The sequence below is a fragment of the Plasmodium falciparum genome (genome assembly GCF_000002765.6).
Source record: "Plasmodium falciparum 3D7 genome assembly, chromosome: 11".
Lineage (NCBI taxonomy): Eukaryota > Apicomplexa > Aconoidasida > Haemosporida > Plasmodiidae > Plasmodium > Plasmodium falciparum.
Window position 1 is genome coordinate 485,001 of NC_037282.1, and position 25,823 is coordinate 510,823.

Consider the following 25,823-nt stretch of genomic DNA (forward strand, 5'->3'; position numbering starts at 1 on the left):
TAAAAACGGAAAGGATATATTAAAAAATATATTGTTACCATTATGTACTTGGAAAACTGGATTAAGTGAAGCACAAACAAGAAAAAGCGTCTTATTTTGTATAAGAGAATTATTTATTAATAATGTATTACATGTAGATATATTTAAAAATAATATATTAATACAAAATTTAATATGTGTTCTTAAATCTCAAATAGATGATACATGGAATCATGAAAATAGAGAAATATCTATATATATATGTTCATATATTGTAAAATATGTAACAAATAATAACATCATATTAGATTTATTAGATTATCTAATAAAATTATTAGATGATTCAAATATTTCTATACGTATATGTACGACAACAGGTATACACTCCATTTTTCAAAATAAAAACTTGGTATTATCTAAAGAAAAGTGTGAACATATATTTCCTCTTCTTTTCTTACATATGGATGATGATTACGAAGATGTTAGTAAAAATATTTTTTATATACTAAAGATAGCAAAAGGGATTGACAAGGACATATTCATTAAGGTACATTCAAAATGGTTAACATTGTGTATATATGTATATATATATATTTATATATATATATATATATTTATATTTATTTATTTATTCATATTTTAATAATTACATATGGCGTTTAAATATAAACATGACAGTTCATTTTATTATGAAAAATAAAAGATTATATTTTTACTAATTTTTTTTTCATATCCTAAATATAAAATACATGATTTTTTATTTTTCTATTTTATATGAAGCATGCCAAGAATTCATCAGAATGTTCACACCACGCAAAGTCATATAAAAATCTTTTGATGAATGAAGTTTGAAGAGGTTATTACATTCACATAACATCAATATACGTAGCAAAAATAAAATTAATTCAAAGGGAAATTAACACACACATATATATATATATATATATATATAAATATATAAGTGTGCATTTAGTATATAGGTTTCTTTTCTTTTTTTTGTTTATTTTATTTTTATTTTTGTTTTTCTTTTTGCCCCTTCTTCTCATAAAAATCAACATATTTAAAAAGTTGTATGCAAACGCTTTTTGACCACATATATATATATATATATATATATATATATATATTAATAATATGAAATGATCTTAACATTGAAAAAAAAAAAAAAAAAAAATTGTCATGTCACCTTTCTATATTCAAAAAGATTTATCATGTCCTACCATAAAAACCATTCGTACTAATAATACATAAATATCAATATTGATCATGTTTATGTAGAAATAAAGTAAAATAAAATAAAACTAATATTTAACAAAAAAATAAAATAAAATAAACGATTATTCTTTCCTATGGATCATAAAAAAATAATATTTAAAAAAAAAGGAAAAGAAAATTTGAATAAGAAAACATTTGATGTGTCACCAAATTATGTAAAGTTATTTGTAATACCAGATGAATGTTTAATAAATTTAATAGATAAATTTATTAACAACTTATTTAATGAGGAGAATTATATACATACCACAAAAAAGATGAAAACAAATAAAAAATGCATAATCACGAATTTATTAGAAGCACAAAAGAAATTTTTTGAATGTAAAATGATTGAAAATCCACTATTCCATTATAATATTAATGATGATGAGTTAAATATTATTTATAATAAATGTAATAGAAATAAAATTCATTTTAATTTATTTTATGAAGCAAGAAGAATATTAGAAATTGTTAAAGTAAATTATAAAACATATGATAATTATGAAAATATCATATTTAATAATAAAAATAAAAATATACATAAAAATAAAACATTTTTAACAAGATATCAAATAAAAAATTATATCATGAAATATCTACAAAATAGTGGAATTAAACATAACGTTCAAATTGAATTTAAAGAAAATCTTATATCAGCTATCCAAATATTCAAAAAAAAAAATAATTCATATTATATACAGTTACAATATCATGATATGACAAGACAAAAAATACGTGCTTTATGTAATCATGAAATAGGAACACACTTATTAAGAATGATTAATCATCATTATAATGAATTACAAAAATTTGGTATCAATAATATATGTAATATAACCGAAGAAGGTTTAGCTGTTATTAATTCTATGTATTCATTAAAAAAAAAAAAAAATCATTTATATCTTATATCTCCAGCATTGAAATATTTAGCCGTATGTTTAGGAAATTTCTATAGCTTTTCAAAATTATACAGGTTTTTAAACACCTTTGTAATAGATAAAAATAAATGTTTTAAGATATGTGCAAGAGTTAAAAGAGGATTAACAGATACATCTTTACCAGGAAGTGTATATCATGATCAATTATATTTTATAGGTTCATATAGTATATTAAAATGGTTTAAAAATATTGATTTTCCTTTATTATATTCAGGAAATATAGGTTTATCTTATTTAAATACTATATCCAAATATGTTAATACAAAAAATAATTTATTACCATATTTTCTCGCTAATCAAAAAAAAGTGAATGCTTATATGAAATTCTTACAGAACGTTTCTTATATTAATGGAATAACACCAGAAAAATGTGCATTCATACAAAATGGGAATATACCGAAAAATATAAAAAATATAAAAATAAATAAAAATATAAATATAAATAAAAATATAAATAAAAATATAAATATAAATATAAATAAGGCTGTATAATTCTCATAACTACATTATAATCAAATGTTTCTTTTTTTGTAAATATTAGAAGACAAAAAAAAAAAAAAAAAAAAAAAAAAAAAAAAAAAAAAAATATATATATATATATATATATATTATATATATATAAATTCCTACATAGTCCAGTAAACTATCTAATTTTTTCCTTTAATATTTCCATTGTATGTTAAAAATTCAATATTTTCATCTAAAAAGGAAAGAATAATGAAATAACGAAAAATAATATATATATATATATACATTTGTACTTATATTCCTTTATTTTATTTTTTATATTTTTGCCTAAGTTGTTTTTCATGGCTTCCATATAATTATCATCTTTTAAGGATATCTCTTTTTTCGCCTTATTTATTATATATATGGTATCTTTTATATATTTATATATATAATCCAATTTCTTAAGAATATCCTGAAATATAAATAATAATTTATTTATCATAATTTGGGGAGGTTTAATATATATATATATATATATATATATATATTTATTTATTTATTTATTTATTTATTTATTTGAATTATGTTAAAACTTTGTGGCTTTATTATTACTTCTTCTAATATATTAAAATTTGCAGTGTCAATAAATTGTGTATCTTCCATAATATCTTGAGGTTTATTTTTCTTGTCCAAACTCCTGGATATAATAAATTTGTATATAATATGAATAATATTATGTATGTAATAATTTTTTTTTTTTTTGATAAGATTTATATGCACCAACACACATTTGTGTTTAATAAAAAAATAATTCTTAATCATCTTTTTTATTTTTATTTAATAATTTTCTTTTTCTTACGTTTTATCTTCATCCTTTTTCATATTATAATGTCTTAATTCAGGAAGAAATGTAGAGAAACGACTTAAAAAGTTATCAATGCATGAAATTATTTTATTTAATAATAGAGCCTTTTTATTATGTTCATTTATATTTTCTTTCAGTTGCTCTTCTAAATCTTTCTCTTTTTTCATAACCGATTCGGAGGTATGGACAAGACTTTTATATTCACCTTCTTTATTCTATAGAGTGATAATATATATATATATATATATATATATGTATATGATTATATAACATAATAACAATATGTAATAATAATAAATTATACTGTTAGGGTTAAATTATTTTTCTCTTCCATATTTTTTATTTTATCCTTTATAATATTTATTTTGCTTTTTAATTTCTCCTGTTTCTTTCTTATGAATTCTCTCGAATTAAATATTGTTTCCAACCTATCAAACATATCTAATTGTACAAATTCTATCGACGTTTCTTTAAACTTGCTCAAAAAACTAAGACACTTTTCTTCTACAATGAATGTTATATATATATATATATATATAATTATTAATATATTCATTTATCATATGTTTTTTTTTCTTTCCATTTTTTAAATCCAACTTTCTTCACTTTCGTGGGTAGCCTTTTTTATTCTGTTGTGCATATCTCCAATTTGCTCTTTAAACCTTTTAATTTCTAAATCATATTCTTTAATTTTTTTTTCTTTACTTTTTATTTTTTCTTCTAAAATTATTTGTCTATCATAATTATCCTGAAATTTTATAAGTATTTATTTATTCATTTAATTATTTTCATATTTTTAATCGTTTTGTCATTTTTTTTTTTTTTTTTTTGTGGATACATTCATAGCTTGTTCATATTCTTTGTTTAACTTTTCCCTATTTTCATTGTAAACTTTTTCCTTAAAACTATATACAATTAGAAAAAAGGAAATATGTATATATTTTTTTTGCATATATTATTTTTAATAAATAAAAATTCATATTATTATCTTTCTTTCAACATATATATATATATATATATATATATATATATATATATTTATTTATATTATTTATTTTATTGATGATGAACATGTATTATATTCTACTTCTCAGGTATAACAAATATTATATTAATAAAGTAACATGGAAATTCTTTTTATATATTCCTATATTTACATAAAGAGCTTTTCAATCTTTATTTATTTATTTGCTTATTTTATTCATTATTTTATTTTTTTTGAATACAATTTATATATAATGATTAAACATGATAATTATATAGAAGGATGTCTAAACTATGGATACATACATATAAATATACATACATATAAATATATATACATATAAATATATTTTAGTTGATTTATCTTTTCAACCTGAAGTAATTCTCTTTTTCATTAAGGAACTTTCGAATATCAGCATTTTTTGTACTTAAATCTTTATTCTTACGTCTTAAATCCTTACATAAATAATAAAACAAAAAAAAGGAAATAAGATGATATATTATGACCACACATACAAAAAAAAAAAATATATATATATTTTTATTAATCTTATATTTCCTTTCATATCTTAGTACTCTTAAATTCAACTGTTTTTTTATTAATAAAGGAATGTCAAGATTTTTAATGATGGATGTAGACATTTCTATATTTTGTTCGTCATGTTCATTTAGATTTTCCATTTTTTCTTACAAATTCTTTAAAATTAATATAAGGGGAAAATAGAAAAAAAAGAGAAAAAGAAGATATAAAGCTTAGACAAATATATAAATAAAATATTAGTAATGAATATGATAAGTATATATATATATATATATATATATATATATATATATTTACATTAAAATTATATATATTCCTATGAGTTATTATTATGGAGAGAAATTATTATTTTTTTATCAAGAAGGAAAAATAAAATAAAATAAATAAAGAGGGGAATATCATTTCCCGTATACACATTTATAATTTTTTTTTTTTTAGCATACAAAATGAAGATTTATATTTCGTAATTTTGGGGCCTTATATTAATTTTAATTAAAAGTATATATATATATATATATATATATATCAAAAAAATAAATAAATAAATAAAATAAAAACCTATATATATATATATATATATATATATATATATATATATATAAACGTTTATTTTATTTTTTCTTAAAATGTAATTTTCCAAAAAATATATGTAGTACTACATTATTAAATATGTAGGGTATAATTATTTATAACCATTATAGGTATGATGCATAAGAGTGCATAAGGATATTTCTTCATTACATATATATATATATATTTATATATCCTTTTTTTTTTTTTTTTGTGAAAAGAAAAAGACGATATATCCTGTATTTCAAGTGAAATATGAGTTACAACTTATGTATCGTCAAAAGAATAACCTTCATTTTAATAATAGGATTAATAATAAAATAAATAAATACATATATATATATATATATAATAGACATATAAAAAATATACATATTTTTAACTATATATGTTTATTTCATGTTTATGTAATAAATGCATACAATTTTTAATATATTATTATAAATAACCTACAATTATAAAGTTTTTTTTTTTTTTTTTTGTTTAATATATATTACATATATATATATATATATATATATATAATTTGTTTTATCATTTTTCTTCTACTTATAAAGAAGAATTATATATCCTTAATCTTAAATATAATTAAATATTTATTTTATAAATTTTTTTTTTTTGTCTTATTATTATATATATTAGTAATTATTTTATTCACCTAATTTTTTGTTTGCATGACAAAACTATTTATTCATTCTATAAAAAACTATTCTTATTAAAACTTAATTAATTCTTAAAATAGCATACTTGTTGAATTCTTATAAAATTAACAAGCTATAATAAAATCTTAAAAATTATTATTTTATATAAAAAGAAATATATTTATATATATAACTAGATCTATGAAAAATGTTGAAGGGTTGTAGATTATATTTATTTTTTCCCCTTTCTCTTTTTTTCTAAAACTTATAATACAATTTGAAAAAAGAAAAAAGAAAAAAGAAAAAAGAAAAAAAAAAAAAAAGAAATTATTCAATTTATTGGATATATATACATATATATATATATATATAAAAAAAAAAAAGTATGTTTTTTATTAATAGTAGAGGAGTCCTATATAAGTTGATATGTTTAGTGTGTATATTTCAAAGAGGTAAAAAAAAAAATATATTTATTATATGCGATACCTTATTTTATTATTTTATGTAATATTAAAAACATACATATATTACATGATATATTTTGTATATGTTCTATATAGGTTATTATGGTAATGGTTCATCCTTAAGAAGTCCTTTCTTCAAAAAGGTAACATAAAATAAAACAAAAAAAAATAAAATATAAAAGCATGTCTGATATATGAAAAATGGCATCTATTAAATAAATAAATATATAAATATATAAATATATAAATATATATATATATATATATATATATATATATATAATACAATTAATTTTTATCATTTTCCTACACTTTTTTTTCACTTGTAGATATTTAAGGATAATAAACGTAAAAATAAATCAAAATAAAATATTTATGTACATGTATGTATCCTCTCATATATGCGTACATATACCATACAACATGTTTATTATTTCATTTTTATAGAGAATGGAGGTAATATGTCGGTTCAGAAATATTCTTATGGAGGTTTTGTGAACGTCCATAAATTTTTATCAAAATCCAGTATGAGTATCATAAAAGAAATTAAAATTGAAAATAATTTATCGAGTGTTATTAATAAAATAAAGGATATGGATAAATATAATGACAACATATATGAAAAATTTGGTAACTCATGTTCTATATATATAGAAAAACTATTTACAGAGACGTACTTAGATAAAGACAAATCAATAACATTATTAAATGAATTATTAATAAAAGAAGTAAAATATTTATTATTAACTAATAATGATATAATATCAGAAAAAAGTAGAAATAATGAAAAGAACTTTCGAAAAGATTTAGTGAATAACTTATATGAAGAATTTTTACAACAAGAACAAAAAGAAGGAGATGAAGAAGAACGTGGATTATTATATATTAACAAAATAGACATGGCAAATAAATTAAGACAAATATTAGATTTATATTCCATGGAACAACCTGAAGCTCAAGAAATTATACTTAGTTTAATACAAATAGATACATCTAAAATAATTATTGATCATAAATCAATAAATAAAAATTTTGATCTTATATTAAATTCTAAAAATCCCTATTCTATCTTAAGACAATTCTTTATTGGGAATGAAGAAATTATAAATGAATCATTTTTAAGGAAATATTGGTTTTGTTTAAAAAATTTACATTTATTTCATAAAACATATAATAACCATGTATTATCTATATTAGGAGATGAATTTAAACATAAAATTATTCATTATATACAAAATATTATATGTAATAAAAAACAAATATCTATTATTAATAATTATAATAATGAAGAAAGTTATTTTCTGAATAGATATTATTATTTTGATAGTTTTATTGCTCTAGTTATATCTAAAGTACATAATATGAAAGTTTCTATATTAAATGAAAATGGTATACTTATATCTATTCATATGAATACATTACCAAATAAATATATTCAATTAGTTTCAACAAAGTATTTTTCGAACACATTAATATCTAATAGATTATTTGATGATCTAACATATTTATTAGTTAGCGAGCATTTTTCTGTTCATAAAAATATAACTAATTTTGAAATATCACCTACTTATCTGGATAATGTAGAAATGAATTCTATCGAAAATAATTATAACATCACAAATGAAAGTAATCCCAACATATAATCATAAAAAAAATGAAATATTTTTACACCATGTCGTGAATAAAATATATACATATATATATATGTGTTTTTGTGTGTTTGTATTTTTTTTATACATTTTGTAATTTTCTCATTTTATCTATGTTACCCCCTTTTTTAGGCATCAAAATAAGCCCGCTTTCATCACAAGAAAATGATGATATAGAAAATTGCATAAACAATGATATTAAAACATCTTCGGAAGAACAACCAAATATCCAACTTAAATATTACAAATCATTAAAGGATGTTTTGTCTCATTATAAGAAACTTCATTCATTTAATGAAGAAAGTATTTATCTTTTACTTCTTAATATAATTAAAGGTAATTTAACAAATTTAAGTTTATTATTTTCATTAGAAGTACTTAATTATCTTGACACATATTGTGATGATTATATTGAAAACGAACAAGAAATTGATGAAAAAGGTGTTGAATATATAGAATATATAAACAAAAAGAAAAAAATGAAAACAAACAAAAGATTCAAAAATAAACATAAAAATAAAAATTTAAATTTCCATTTTTATTATTATGATACACCAGAAGTAGATAATATTTCAAATGATATCATGGAAAATACAAATCTCAGTAATATATATGATAATGATGTATTGAAACAATTATACAAAGATATTGATGATAACAATATATCACATTCTTCATCTAATGATATTCAAAAAGAAATGAAAGAGAAAAATAATGAAATGAAAAATATTCCACAAAATGATAACAAAGAATTATTGTTTAACAATAAATCAAACATTAAACAACCTGATATTCCTAAGCTATTAAATAATGAAATTAATATATCTTTATTAGATACTTTAAATAAATCTACTAATAAAATATCAAACGAAAATTTATATAATACATTATATAACTCTATAACACATAAATCTACTCAGCATATAAATAAAACTTTATTAGATCCTCCAGACTTATCAAATGATAATATAACAAAATATTCAACCAAATTAAACTCGGGAAATATATTTAATGTAGAACATTTTAATAATTTGATACAAAAGGTGGAGGATCCTACATTAAAGGATGAAAAGAAAAATGAACAAGGTGGTAAATATATTTTTCTTCAAAATAAATCGGAGTTTATAAATAACGACAAGGATGATACAAAAAATGACACAATGATAAAAAATGAAATTGATATGTATAGAAATATTGACAGTTGGAATAATATCGCTATTTCAAAAAATGTTCATCCTTATCAAAATAATAATACTTATAAAAATACAGCTGGTACTAAACCTTATGATAATTATAAACATCATAATATTGATGATGCGACAGTTAATTTTCTAAACATTTCAGGAAATGATGAATCTCATAAAACAAACAAAAAGGCAAACGGTAAAAGTAAAGAAAATGATATATTAACAAATAGTAAAAATAATAAGGACAGAAATGTTAAAAAAGGAAATGAAGATAGTAATATTTCTATGAATGATTTAATGCTAAATTCCAAATATTTTAAAAACTTATGTAAAAAGAAAAAAATGATGGAAAAGGAAAAACTTAAAAGTATTAGAGAATTAAAAAAAGATCTACTAAAAGCTAAATATACAATGTTTAATAAAAAATCTTTATTTTTAAATGAAGAGAATTTAAAGAATATTTTCGAATCAACATTTTTTGATACTAAACAAATGAAAAATTCTATAATACAAATTATTTCTTCATATGAAATAGGACATTTATCTGATCTCTTAAATATTAATATGAGTAATATAAATTCTCATTTTTATAAATTAAAAAATGTATTTCTCAATAAAAAAAAAACACTTCATTATTTTAAATTAAATACAAATCAATATGTCATTCACAAAATCGAAAACAAATTATATTCAGTATTTACTCTTGCTTGGATACATTATACAAATTATTTAAGAAAAATATTAGATATTTTTTCAACCAAAGAATTATATTTATTAGCTAGAAAATATTATCAACTAATTCATACAAATCACGATGAATATAATTTAATTCTACTTAATACATATGGATTTACACATGTATTTATGATGTATATAATATTAACTTATATAGGAAAAAATGTATATTTTATAACTTCAAACAAATCAATACATATAAAACATGAAGGATTAGATAATCATAATTCTATACATATAGTACAAGCATGTAATGGTTCTTATATTATAACTACGAATAAATGTGTATCCGACATTTTAAGTAAAAATTTACTGAATAATAGGAAAATTCATGTGGGGTATGACTTGAATTTATACACAACACTTACAGTTGGTAAGAAAAAAAAAAAAAAAAAAATAAAATAAAATAAAAAAAAAATATATATATATATATATATATTGATTTATTTATGTATGTATTTACATTTTTGTGTATAGATAAAAATATCCCAGATATTAATAATAAAACAGAATTAGAAAGTGAAAATATAAATGCCCTACCCCAAAAAAGTACAGATCATATGCTATCGTCTATAGATTATGGTATCATATCTCATAATATTCAAGAAAAAAAAGACACTGAACATTTTAATTTTCTCACTATTTATAGAAATGAAAATGCTTATAACATTAATCAAATTCCATCATTAATAACGGCTATTTTATGTGGAAAAAACTATGATAGGAATAACATAAAAAAATGTACAAAAGATGACAATATATTTTCTTCCTTTAGTAAAAAATTAAATTTAATTATACAAAAATTTTATGATAATAATACAAATTTTAAGCATATTTCTCTTTTATCAAAAAAAAACATCAAACAAAATGTTTTTATCAACTTTTATCAAAATGAAAAAATACGTAAGACATAATAAAAAATATAACATATATATTTTATGCTAAATGTAAATATATTTATGTGACATTTATATATATATATATATATTTATATTTATATTTATATATTATTTTTTATTATGACAGTTTTGAAAACATTGGTGGCATACATGTACAACATGTTAGAAGACATCGACAATTTGTGTAAAGAAAAAGAAATAAGACATCAACTTTCCTTTGTCTATAATATAATAAAATTGTATATACTAAAAAATAAAATTTATGATAATACATATGATGCATATTTGTATTCAATAGAGGAAATAATTTTTAAGTATAAGTTGTATAACCAAAAATTATTTGAAATTCTTAAACATTTAAAAATTAAACATGAAGGTAAGATATTATTATAAATGATTAAAAATATTAATGAACGTTATTTGTTTATGTACAATTCTTATAAATAATATAATATATATATATATATATATATATATATATATATATATATATATATATATATATTTATATTTATGTTTATGTTTATGTTTATGTTTATATTTATGTTTATGTTCATATTTATGTGTTTATTAATCATACTTATTTTTTTTATGAACCGTCTTATTATAATCAGATAACCAGGAATATATGGAGGTACTAGAAATTATTTCACTAATATTTTATGGAATGAAAATAAGAGATCTTGCAAAATATAAAAGAGAAAATATACCCGAAATGAATTATGAAATATTAACATTAGATTTAATAGATATAATAAATATAATGATGTTTTTTAACAATTTTTTAAATAAAATAAATAAAACAGACGAAATGAAACTTATAATTGACAAGGAAAAAATTATAGAATTTCACATTGTAGAAATTAAGAAAATTATAGAAACAATTATAGATTTACATGCTAATTATTTTTATGATATTATAGATAAACAAATTGAATATAATATAAAAGATATTTTGTTAAAGAAAATGAAATATGTATTTATTCAATATAAGAATTTTATTGAAGATGATTTAAAAGAATTATCATTTAAATTTTATGATAATATAAAAAATGAAAAGTCTTTCTTAATAATTCAAGATCCTAATAGTTATAATTATCCTATTGACATTTCTTATACTAAAATAGAAAATTTCGAGCAACTTTTCTTTTTAGATTTAATTGAATATTCATTTTTAAATTATACTAGTTCTAATTTAAATACAATAAATAATAATAATGACAAAAAAAAACAAAATCAAAAAAATAAAAATCGCAAATATAGTAAAAATAATATTTTAGATCTCTATGAACACGCAAGTACGATCAGTTTATTTTATCACACGTTTAATTTACCTAAGGAGTATAATGAAAAATTGTTTGAAGAAATTTTTACTTTTGCTCAATCAGCGACACCTTCAAAAGCGTTTGTTAAAAAAGGTCATCTATGGGGAAAACAGGGTAATGTATTACTTTTATAAGATGAAAGATAAATGGAAAAATATATACATACATACATACATACATATATATATATATATATATATATATATATATTTTTATGTGTACATATTTTATAATATCATTATGAATTCTACTTTTATACAGTTACCGAGAAAACATATGATAAACTACGTTTGGTTAATTTACAAAGACATCTCCGATATTTTCTTGAAAGCAACGATATTGATCAACTGGTAAATTATATGTTGAATTATGAAAAAGTCAAAATAAATGTAAGAAATCAAGAAGAAAAATATAAAGAGAAGTATAATAGTTTATATATGTGTATAAAAGAACAATGGTTATATAAATATCATGTTAAAAAAAGAAAGCACTTTTTATCCAACATTGATATAAAATTTCATTTAAATTCCCATGATATAAAATTATGTTTAGAAAAAAATGAAAATCACGATAATTCAAATAATAAGGTATATTCTGAAAAATATGTACATTTGAATATATTAACAAATATTATGTTAAATATATTAGCATATGAATTACATAATATTTATAAAATCGAAAAAAAGCTTCATTCTATATTTTCACTTATGAATATTAAAAACAGTGATATAAATAATAAAATACATATTAACATTAACAAAAAATTAAATAGAAAACAGAAAATAGCACTATTCTATTATTCGTCTAATGTATTAATACATATCATAGAAATATTAAGTCAATATTTTAAAAAAAATATACTATATTTCTCAGAAAAAAAAAATGAAACCATATATGAGATATACTCATTTGTAATACAAAAGGCAAAACCTGAAGAAAAAATTATCATATTAAAAGAAGGAAATGTTTTCAAGGTCTACAATCCGGATAATAAAATATTTAAGAAGGATATGAATCATTTAATGGAAACAAGTAAACAAATAATAAATATAAAAATATAAAAATATACACATATATATATACATACATACATATATATATATATATATATATATATACGTTTTTTCCTTTTATATTATTACAGGCATTACTCTAGCATGCTATGACGAACTAATGAAGAAAAATCTATACCTTGAAAATTTGGTAAGAACATACACAAACAAGGAAAATGTTTCACAAGAAGACATTCAACAAATTATAAATAATTTTTCCTATGAAAAGAATTTTGAAAATATTAAAGAAATGATAAAAGAATTATTATACCGTAAAGATATAAATACATTTAAAAAAACATACTTAACCAATATTATGAAACTACAAATTGAACAGATAAAAAATGAAACAATAAAAACAAAATATATTCATATTTTATATAATGAAATATTTTCTCTCCTCCTTATTGAACCATATAATGATATAGACAATTTATTGAATGGTTTCTTCTTATGTGATAAAGGCCTTTTAGCATGGTTTAATATTTCCTTATCTGAAGCAAAAATAGATTCAAATATTTATGATAATTTACACATATTTGTTTACACCTTAAGGTATATGATAAAAAAAATAAAACAAATGATTAATATAGAATTTTTGGAAAAACAACAATTAGAAGGAAAATCCATACAATTATTTAAAAAAAAAGATAAAGATAAAGATACAAAAGAAAATCAAAATAATAATAAAAATAAAAAAATACAAGATATCGATTTTTATGAAATATTCCCTAATTTTTTAAACGAAAAAATAAAAAACAAAAATAACAACTTATCATATTTTAAATGGTTAGAAGAATTTAAAATTGATAAGAATGCCAAATTACCAATATTACAAGATATAGAAAATTATAAATTTTCTATAATGTCATCAAATGATGAACCTGACTATAATTTTTTATCATTAGTTGGATTAGCACATTCATATATTGAAAATTTTGAACGACTAAAATTAGGTATATATCCTACCATAACATATAATTGTGTTGCTACGTTGAACAAATTATATAACTTATATTTTGTAAATGAATTAATGGATTTTATCAATTTATTAATAAATCATATATTAAACATATACAACAAATTTTTTTATAAAAAAAGGGAGTTTTTTAAAGATAATAAAATTCAATTAAGCATGAGACGAAAGAAAGAATTTGCGAATCTTATTTTATATAACCAACATTTTGATCATCAAATAATAAATGAGAAATATGAAAAGAAAAATAATACTATGGAGGATAAAGAAGTTATTCAAAATAAAGAAATAAATAAAGAGAAGAAAGAAAATACAGGAAACAATACAGACAATAATAACCTTGAATATAACAAGTTTGAAGAATATAAAGGGATGAGCAAAAAATCGGAGTCTGATATTCATACATATCATTTGGATTATTTATTCAAAAATTTGTATTCTTTTTTTTATTCCATACTAGATTGTGAAAAAAACGAATTGTGCTTTTTTCATAAAAATGATTACGTAAGAAATGTTCTCAAGAAATATCTTAAGAAGACATCATTTAATAAAAATATGATATGGATAATACCAATATTGTCATACCATTTTAATAAACCATTAAATGTATTATATATGAAAGATGAAAATCATATATATTTGTATAAATATCAAGAAGAAAGTGAAATAAAATTTAGTATTCAAATTTTAGTTGAAGAAGGAAACCAAATGTATTTAATTTTACCAACATATTTTCTCTATATAAATGTTTTGAATATTATTACAAACATATTAATACAAAATGAAGACATATATAAAAGGAAATTATATAATGAAAAAAAAAATGAAACGAATAAAAGTATAGAGGAACAAAGCGAAGATTCAAATGGTATAGAAAATGAAAACATATTAGACCATCATAATAGGAATAATGAAAAAAGTATTAAAAATATCTATTCAAGTAATCATTCATGTGATAAAGTATTAGATTTAAATTTAACAAATAATATCCTTTCGGATAATTATTATAAAAAAATGTTTGAAATAATATTAGAAAAAATCCATTTATATGCAACAAAAAAAATAAATATATACACATTGCTTATATCAATAAGAGAAGATATATCAAATTTTAAATATGTCATATATTATAAAAATTTTGAAAAGTTTATGAAAATAATGGATAGTTTTTTTCTTTTACTTAATTCGAAGATGAATATAAATATCGAATTTTCATTTGATGAAATTATGAACACTCCATATATGGTTGTAAAAGGGTCGATTAACAATGTAATCAATTTTATAGAAAAAGAAAACTATGGTATTTTCGGAATAAACATAAAAAATTTTTATACATTTATATTACATCATTATGATAGTAAGAAGTATTACACTAATACATTTTTAAAATTATTAGACTTCTTATTGAATGCTATAAAAAATGAAATTGATTATCAAAATAAAAATATCCAAAGTATCCAACCTAATACAGAAATGTATATAAAAAAAATGGAATATATTGAAAAGTTGAAAATGCTAGAATCATATATAAACTGTGAGCATATAAAAGTCATAAGAAATATGATGAAATATGTTGAAATAAATTTACACAATATAATAAATTTTGTAGTATTTAAAAGTAAAAAAAACAACCTTAATTATGAATATAATCATATGAATAATATTCATAATAATAATACAATTTTTAGTCACAAAAATAATTATAACATTAAAAATAATATTAACAAAAGAGATATTTTATACCAATGTTGTTTAATATATGATTATAATGAATTAGGAGCTACCAAATTAACCTTAAAATATTTTAATGAACTAGAAAAGAATTTTGTTAAAATTACCGATTTTTTGAATATTTTAGAAAAATTATCTAATGAAGAACTTAATTATGATGAATGGTATTCTATAGCTTCTAAAATACATATAGATTATTTCAATAATTCAGAATTATTTTATTTTCATTATATGAATGAAAAATTATTTTGGAAAGATGGTTCTGTTTTGTTTACCGATAAAATTGTTAAATTATTAAATAAGAAAAAATTATATATTTCTACAGAAGATCTAGAAAAGTTATATAATTACAAATTAACATATAATGAATATAAACATATATTATATCAATCTAAAATTATAAGTAAAGTCAATAAAAATTTAGATATCACATATTTAGATAAAGAAAATTATGCTATGTCACTTATTTGGTCTTTTTTTAATACGGAGATTGTAATTAATGGTACTCATTTAAATTTTGATGATATATATTACAAAATAGAAGAATGGTACGAGAAAAATAAAAGTAAAAATTTAAAAGACACTTTATATTTATTAAACAGAAATGATATATATCATTTATATAATTCAATGATTTTATTCCATCGACTTATAGAATTTATTGATAGACCAATTTTTGATAAATATAAAGCATATAAAATTACTAATATGTTATTTGATGAGTTAATGAATAAAGGGATATATATATCTGGAGATTCTCAAATTACAAAAGAATATATTCAATCAATATTTGATTATAATTTATGGAAGAAAGAGATACAAAATGTTAAAATTAGTAATAATAATAATATAAGATCATTAGTACCTATAAAATATATTAATTATTTTAAATCTTCTATACTTATTAATTTATTAAAATTTATATCAAATACAAAATTAAATAATAGAATCGTTAATATAATAACATATATCATATATAGAATATTCAAATTAGGAAATACACAAAATGATATTTTGAAAATAATAAAAACAGAAGGAATTCTTTTTGGTAGTATAGATGTATTTAGACTTATATTAATAAAATTAAATATACCATTAGATGTATTATCAATTTGGTTTACTCTTCTTTTAAAAAATTTAAATTATATAACAGAAAATTGTATTATTCAAGATTTTATAGAAAGTATTGATTTTAGAAGATTCTTTTCGAATTTATTTTTTTTATTACACAATTTTATTGAGCAATATTATTTCAAAACGATATTAAAGTTTTTATTAGGTTATCCATTTGTTGTAGAATTTATTAAAAATAATGAACATAAAGTAAAGGAACTATTTATACATTTTAAGAATTTCATATTATTAAATTTTGGTACACATATTAATTTTTTCCAACATTTATATGATAATATTGAGAAAAAATTTATATCTTATATAAAATATTATATAACCAAATTTTTAAATAATTTACTACCATTTTCAACTGATATAAGTACAAAAATAATGCTATACCAAAATGATCAAATAAGTTCATTACAATTTATAGAATTTATAGATGAAGAAAATATTATACCTTTATATTATAATATAGTTAGTTTAATACAACATGAACCTTTTATTAAAGCATTTATGAAAAAATCACTTATAATTTATTCAAAGATGTTTTCTAATACAAACGGAAAAATGCAATTATCCCATGTACAACTCATTCAGAATATGTATGATAGATGGATAAAAAGGAATAGTTATAAGGATCAAAAAAATTATGCAATTAATAAAACTACGAGAGATCAAAATGTAATCGCTACTACAAATAGTAATTCTTCTTTTATACAAAAATTATATGTACCTATAAAAAACAGACAAAAAAAAAACATATGGAAAGGGAAAAAACATTCTGTTCTTCCTCCTATTACTCAAATGGATTTGAAACCATATAATAATATAACATATCAAAATGAGGATAAAATATTGGATGAACCAACAAATGTTACCTACCTCAATAATACAATGAAATGGAATAATAAAAACGTTCCATTTGTAAAAAACATAAAAGCGGATAATTATAAATATGATACACATAATAATAAAGATAACGAAAAGTATATTTCCAAGTATCCCATTTTAAATATATATAACAAAAATAAAACAAATTCTTATATTAGTGATAATAATAGTAATAATAATAATAATAATAATAATAATGATAATGATACAAATGAGAAGAAAACATATGCTTATTTTGGAACATCTAATATATCACTCCTACAAAATAATAACACAAATGATAAAATAAAATTTTCTTATATCCAATTATACAATTATCGAACCTTAAGTTGCTTAGAAAAATTATTTATACATGGTTTTAAACATGTGGAAAACAACAGAGAAACAGAAAAAATAACAACAAATAATAATCCGGTGACAACATGTAGTGATTTATATAAAGAAGAATGGACAGAAGAACTTTATAATTTTTCAATGAATAAATTATCTATGGAAGAAAGACATATATATTCATATACGCATGATTTAAAATTAATCATAATGAAAGGAGAAAAAAAAAATATCAAGTGTGAAATATTTTTCAAATTATATCTTAATATTTCAACTGAATATATTTTAAAAATTAGTAGAACACATATTGTTATAGTAGATTTTAATATATTTAGAAAAAACAATGAATTATGCTTTCTATACATAAATAAATCACACCAAAAAATATACAACAACAATAATAATAATAATAATAATAAAAATGATAGTAATAATAATAAAAATGATAGTAATAATAAGGATTATCCTTCAATACAAAAAAATACTCACTTTTGTTATAAGGTAGAAATTGTTCCCTTTTATAAAACCAACAATATCACAAAATATCTAAAAGATGTTTTTTATACGATTGATCAGAAATATCATTATGATACACAAAAGAAAAAAAACGAACTAGGAGAAATATTAAATGATATAGGTCCTAATGATAATTTATATAGTTCCCCCTTCAACATTATGTATAATATGAAAAATAATAATAATATAAATGATCAAACTCACAATATAGGGGAAACAATGAATATTAAAAAAATAAAAGATATAAAAAAGAAGAAAAATGATTTTTCATATAAAAATAATAAATCAAGGGATATTCCCAGAAATAATGAGATGAAAAAAAAAAATACATTAAAAAAATTTTTTGGAAAGATTAAAGGAAAAATAAATAATATAAAAAAAAATTATTATCAAAAATATAAGGAAAGACATGAAATAAAATATAAGTTATACCCAAACCTAGAAAAGCTTCAAGATACCTTAAAATATTTAACTGATAAAAATATTATAAATAAATTATTAGAATTTGAATATTATCATTCCAATAAATGGTCTTCAGATACTTTTGGTGTTACTATTCAAAATATGAATGGAAGGAACAGAAATATAAAATTAATATTAGAAATAGGTGATTATAATTTAACAAATTATTATGAAATAAATGTTAATGATAAAAAAAATATTCTATCCTTACAAAAGCTAGACACTTTTGTTAAAAAAATTAATTTGAAAAATGGGCTAATGCAAAAATTGAAAACATATAAAAAGTTACATTTTTTATTAAAGCATTTGTTCATTTTTAAAAATGAAATGAAAAATGTTGAATATTTTAAAAATGAAAGAATAATAATTAGTGATGCACGTAAAAAGGAGAGTACTAAACGAAATTATAATATAGAAAATTCTAATATAATAGAAAAAGATAATATTGAAATGAAGCCGGAACATAAAAAAGAACAACAACAAGGACAAAGTCAAAATATCGTAGAAAGATTTATGAATACACCTTCTCAAAAAGAAGAAAAGAGAGAAAATGATACATTGGAATATTTAAAATTCACATGGTATAGTCATAATAAGAAAATATTACAAGAAATTATTTTACCAGTCAAATCTATACATCCATTTAAATTAAGTAATCATAATGGTAATGTTTTATGCAAATCCGATTCTAATATTGATAATTTATTAAATTTTATGAAAGAACAAAATGAAAATGATATACGACAAGATGCTAAAAAGGATATAAAGAACGTTCATCATGATGATCCACATTTCGAAGAGGTAAATAATTATAAACATTCTAATAACACATTAGATAGTTTTAATGAAGATTATATTAAGAACCATATGAATTATTCATCATCTAAAATCAATAATTATGAAGAGAAATATTTTTCAGATTATAGAAAATATTTTGATAAAATATATCCCTTAAATGAAGAAGAGAAATTTATAATAAGAAATAAAACACATCATCAATATATTTTATATAAATATAGACTTGCTATGTTATCTCTTATTATTATAAAAACAAATCACTTGACAAATTTAAAAAAAATGAATATAATAACAAATGAATATTTAAAAAATAAACATAAGTATTATAAACACATACAGTATCATCAAAATGAATTATTTCAAAAGAAACATGTATATATACCAAATAGGCAATATATAATTAAAAAAAAATTAGAATGTATCATAAGCTTAGATTATTATAAACCCCTAAAAAAGGCTTTACAAGAAAATAATGTCCTAAACAATTTCTTAGAGGATTTAACGGTTGAAATAACTAATATAAATATGTTGTTTTATAAATATTTTTATACAGATAATTCAAATATTCATTCATCAAGTTTTTATCTAGACAAATTGAAAAACATAAAACAACTATGTCCAATAATATATAAATTAAAAAATGACGAAAAATATAATCTAGATGATATATCAAAAGTTGATGATACCATCAAATTAAATTTTAATAAAAAAATAGAATATGATATAAAAGAGTGTGAACAGAAAATAGGCTTATATGGAAGTAATATTGCTTTTTTTGGAAAGGCTTTAGATAATTCTATAGGAAAAAAAAAAATTAAGAATATTGCTATGTTTTCTTATGAATGTGAAAGATCAATTTTTCTTGAAAAAAATTTAAGCGACTTGGATCCATATCACAAAAACTTTTGTATAAATATATTAGAAAATATAAACGACAATGAAAATCAAAATGAAAGTCAAAATGAAGGTCAAGGTCAAGGTCAAGGTCAAGGTCAAAATCAAAGCGAAAATGCAGAACAAAAAGATTATTACAATAATACATATTTCAAATCAATTAATACAACTTGGTTTGATATGATATATAATACATATACATCTAATAAAACATTTGATTATAAAGGGCAACAAAAATTTAGTCAATTTAAATGCTTTGGATTTGCTGATAGAGATGAATTAAAAGAATATGAAAAAAAAGAAGGCGCTAAATGTAAAATAACAATACTAAGTAAAACACTTTTTGTTCTACAAAATTTTATAGATAAATATTATATCTTAAAAAATGAAGAAGGGATACATAATGGTAATGCATATAATATTTATGTTCTATATAAAAATATTTATACAGTTATTATATATATGTTAATGTATGAAACCAGAATATTTAAACCTTTAAGAATTCAACAAAAATTAAATAATATAGGGAACATATATAGTATGTTATTATATACAAAAAAAAATTATTCAAACTATTTAAAACTAATGTTAGAAAAAACAAGTTCATTATATTTAGAAATAGAACTATTATATAATGAACATGTATTCTTAAGAAATATTCCCTTTCCTAATGATTCAGTATACATATTAATGAATGAACACAAGCCTTTTGATAAAGATACACACGGATATAAACTATCTGAAAATCCATATGAAATATCTAATGAAGGAGATGATAATACTAGAGTTTATGCTTTTTTTGTTCTTAACTTGTTAGGCTTTTATCCAGAAATTCAAAAAAGCTTATTATTATCATCACACAATGAAGATATGATTTATAGTTTGTTAGATATAAATATACAACAAATAAATCAACAAATACAAAATAAAGAACATCCTAATGATCAACATAGTTTTAGACCACAACATCAACATACAAATGAGCAAGATAAAAGCACCCAAGGTATTACGCAAATGGTTTTAAAGCCATTGGGAGATTTATATAATTATTTCTTTTCTAAAAAGGAGGAAGAGGAGAAATCTGGAGAAAGCAAAGGGGAAATGAAAATATTGGAAGATAGTGCAAATGGGAAGGAGAAAATATTGGAAGTTCGTCAAAATGGGAAGGAGAAAATATTGGAAGATAGTGCAAATGGGAAAGAGAAAATATTGGAAGTTCGTGAAGATGGGAAGGAGAAAATATTAGAAGGTGGTACAGAAGGAGAAGAAAATATGTTAGGTGATTCAAAAAGGAATGAGAAGATATTAGCAGATGAATTAAATTTGAAATATAACTCAAAAGAACAAACAAAAGACGAACAGATGGATAAAAAGGAAAATATAAAAAACTTTTTGGAATCTAATAAACAAAATATTTTATTAGAAGAATCAAAGAAAAATTCAAACAATTCTACAAATTTTTACGAAATAAATGATTTCACGTGGATGGGAAAAGATCAAATTGATGACATAAAAAGATTAATTGTAGAACATGGATTAGTAAAATATTTTATAAAAGGAATTCATTTAATGTATTTACAAGTATATCTAAAAGATAATAATTATTTAGAAGCATATAAAGAAGCATTAAATGAAGAATTACAAAAAAAAGATTTTTATATGCATTTTATTAAAACATCTCCACCTTTTCATTTCCAAAATTATAATGTGCATCACTTATTATTATTTTCATTCTATTATGGTTTTTCTGATTTAATAAGAACAAGAAGACCTTATGTTAATCTTGAATCTACACTTAATAGAACAATTGAAAATAATAAATCCATATATATGTACAGAACAAATTCTTATGCAAATTTCCAGCTTGCTGCAAACAAAAGAGTAGCGTTAAATACATTACATCAAGAATTAGCCAAATTTATATATAAAGAAGCAATACAATATAGATATCTAAATCCGTATTATAAAACATATAAAGATAAAGAAAATATAACAACATTTATATATAATAATAATAATAATAATAAAGATAAAGATAATGTTATATTTAAATTTAATGAAGAGAAAGAAAAGGAACTCATAGATTTAATTATAATTAATAAAAAACAACCTATATATGATACAAAAGATATCAAAGAAATTATTATCTTTGTTCAAATAATGGTTGAAAATTTTATATATATTTTAAACAATTATCCATCTAGTTTTAGCTTAAGTAAACATTCTTCTTATTACAACAATTTTATTAAAAATGTAAAACAATATTTCTTTTCATATAAAAAAGAAAATAATCTAATATATCTAATAAGTCAGAGAGATATTGATTTCAACATTTCTTCTATATTACATATAAGTGAGAAATCTACGGTTATGAATATTTTAAAAAATATTATAAAATTTATTTTCCTAGCTACTACTAGATCCTATGATGTCGACGTATTTGTACAAAAAATATTAAATATAAATCAAAATAGTAAACATATTTTAAAACAAGACTATTCTCAAGAAAAACAAAAATATGTAAATTTAAAAAGTACATATGCATTCATACAAAAAAATTATAATGTACGTAGTATTAAACAATGTTTCAAAAACTGTTTAAAAAAAACAAAGAAAATATTTAATAAAGTTTCTAATGCTACTAAAAACACGAATCCATCTGTGACATATAAACGTTTTGACGTTCACCCTCCTGTACAGGATGATTTACTAGATTCAGTCATTTTTAAAAAAAAAGATCAATTTAAAAGAAATAATATACCTACAAAAAAAAGTAAGAAAAAAAACAATGATAAGGTTATAAAAAATATATATATACATGAACAACCATTTTTTTCAAAACTAAAAATGAGATGTGCTATCATGAAGAAAAAATTATCCATGTCGATGAAAAAAAATAAGCCAAATAATAATTATAATGATTATAATTATTTTAATGATGAATATAATCAACATATTTGTGATTATGTACCACATCAGAATGTTAATAAATCAAGTCTAGAATATGAAAAACCAGTAAATATAAAAATACATAAGAAAAAGGAACCAAACGAAAATAAATATTATAATATGGATCGTGAAATAATAAATGATAATAACTATTATTTATCTACTAATGAGTTAGATGATACGCAAAATAGATATCAAGGAATAAAACCAGTTAATCAGGAAAAAAAAAATTATATTGAAAAAAATATTATAAATGAAAAAATTAACAGATTTCAAAAAAATTATTTTGATGAAAAAAATAATTTGAGTCATTCCAAATTTGAACAGCAAGCACAAAAAGAGAAAATAATAAATAATGAAAGGATAAGAAATAATAATGAAGACAAAATAAATAGGAACAGAATAATGAATCATAGGAATTTATATAACACTGGACATATTAATAGAAGTATAGATGTAAACAATACAAATATTAGACACATTAATAATCATAATGTTACATATAATGATGACAGACAAGAAAATCATCCAAATTTTGAGATAAGAAAAAATTTATATAATATGAAAAATGAAAAGGAAAAAAAAAATGATAATATTAATAAATATAGTTTTATGCAATTTTTTCAAGTGAATGAAAATATACAAAATAATAATAATAATAATAATAATAATAATAATAATAATAATACAATTGATGTAATTCCTAAAAGCACTAAAACAAAATTTACGACGTTAAGAAGATTTTTAGGTACTAGAATGAACAATTTATATTCTAAATTGAAAAGTGAATTATTTTCATTTACATTAATAAATAGCTATGATTTTCTTTTACGAAATAGTGTATATTTTTATCGTAGTAATATGTTCACAAAATATATTACTTATTATGCAAAAAGAAATGTAATACAAAGTTTAGATATGCTATTTTTGATAGTAAGAGATTATGAATTAAATACATCATTAACAAATACATATTCTATAAAACACAGTTTATTTAATATATGTTTATTTAAATTACAAAACATATCTATAAATTTAAAAAATATATTAAATATTATAGATGAACAAAAAATGGACACAATCGTATCAAGAGTAATATCTATTATTCATACGAACTATACTGGAAATATAAGTTTTATAGAAGATTTAATTAATAAAATAAATATAATTTTATCTAAAAATTTTGTTTTAAAAAAATTATTTGCTGATTTTATTTCCTATGTTACCATTTCATCAATACAAACATTTATATTACATTTTCATTCAAAATATAAAAAAAAAGTACTTACGTTCATAATTTCACTTTTAAATAACATATCTGGTACAATCTCAAGTATACTAAGTGAACCTTTTTTTCAATCCTATATATGTACCAATTTTATAAAACTTGGAGAATCATTTATTAGTGAGTTTAATGCAGAAAATACAGTATATGGATTCTTTATGGATGTGGGAGAAATAAATTTTATTGATATAATTATAGCTTATGCTTATCATTTTTTCCCAAAGGCAGTAAATGATTTTACACAAATGTCATAAAACTTGACCACAAAATTAAAAACAAAAAAGAAGCACACATATATATATATATATGTATATTTCATTATTTATTATTTTATTTGAT

The 25,823-nt window shown here is 19.5% G+C and overlaps 4 protein-coding genes across 4 annotated transcripts in view; 3 read left to right on the top strand and 1 right to left on the bottom strand.

The window, feature by feature from the left end:
• The window catches only part of PF3D7_1112700 (conserved Plasmodium protein, unknown function), a gene marked incomplete at both ends in the record, with an annotated part of 3,981 nt that extends 3,150 nt beyond the window's left edge, over positions 1-831 (top strand). The window contains 2 exons of the mRNA XM_001347769.1: positions 1-526; positions 760-831. The exon at positions 1-526 is cut by the window's left edge and continues 2,189 nt beyond it. Coding sequence (XP_001347805.1) covers positions 1-526; positions 760-831 — 598 coding nt within the window. The remainder of the gene's footprint in view (positions 527-759) is intronic.
• Positions 832-1,328: 497 nt separating this feature from the next.
• PF3D7_1112800 (conserved protein, unknown function) lies at positions 1,329-2,666 on the top strand (the record flags this gene model as incomplete). The annotated part of the gene is made up of 1 exon (XM_001347770.1): positions 1,329-2,666. The coding sequence occupies one exon, from the start codon at positions 1,329-1,331 to the stop codon at positions 2,664-2,666; it is 1,338 nt and encodes a 445-aa protein (XP_001347806.1).
• Positions 2,667-2,821: 155 nt separating this feature from the next.
• On the bottom strand, positions 2,822-5,154 carry PF3D7_1112900 (conserved Plasmodium protein, unknown function; the record flags this gene model as incomplete). Its single annotated transcript, XM_024473311.1, has 9 exons — positions 2,822-2,874; positions 2,970-3,096; positions 3,237-3,321; positions 3,484-3,704; positions 3,794-3,993; positions 4,087-4,237; positions 4,328-4,394; positions 4,847-4,929; positions 5,050-5,154. 9 exons carry the CDS (start codon positions 5,152-5,154, stop codon positions 2,822-2,824), a joined length of 1,092 nt encoding a protein of 363 aa, XP_024329118.1.
• Positions 5,155-7,090: 1,936 nt separating this feature from the next.
• On the top strand, positions 7,091-25,738 carry PF3D7_1113000 (conserved Plasmodium protein, unknown function; the record flags this gene model as incomplete). The annotated part of the gene is made up of 7 exons (XM_001347773.1): positions 7,091-8,315; positions 8,471-10,633; positions 10,738-11,163; positions 11,287-11,535; positions 11,774-12,598; positions 12,746-13,516; positions 13,629-25,738. The coding sequence occupies 7 exons, from the start codon at positions 7,091-7,093 to the stop codon at positions 25,736-25,738; spliced, it is 17,769 nt and encodes a 5,922-aa protein (XP_001347809.1).
• Between the last annotated feature and the right edge of the window lie 85 nt (positions 25,739-25,823).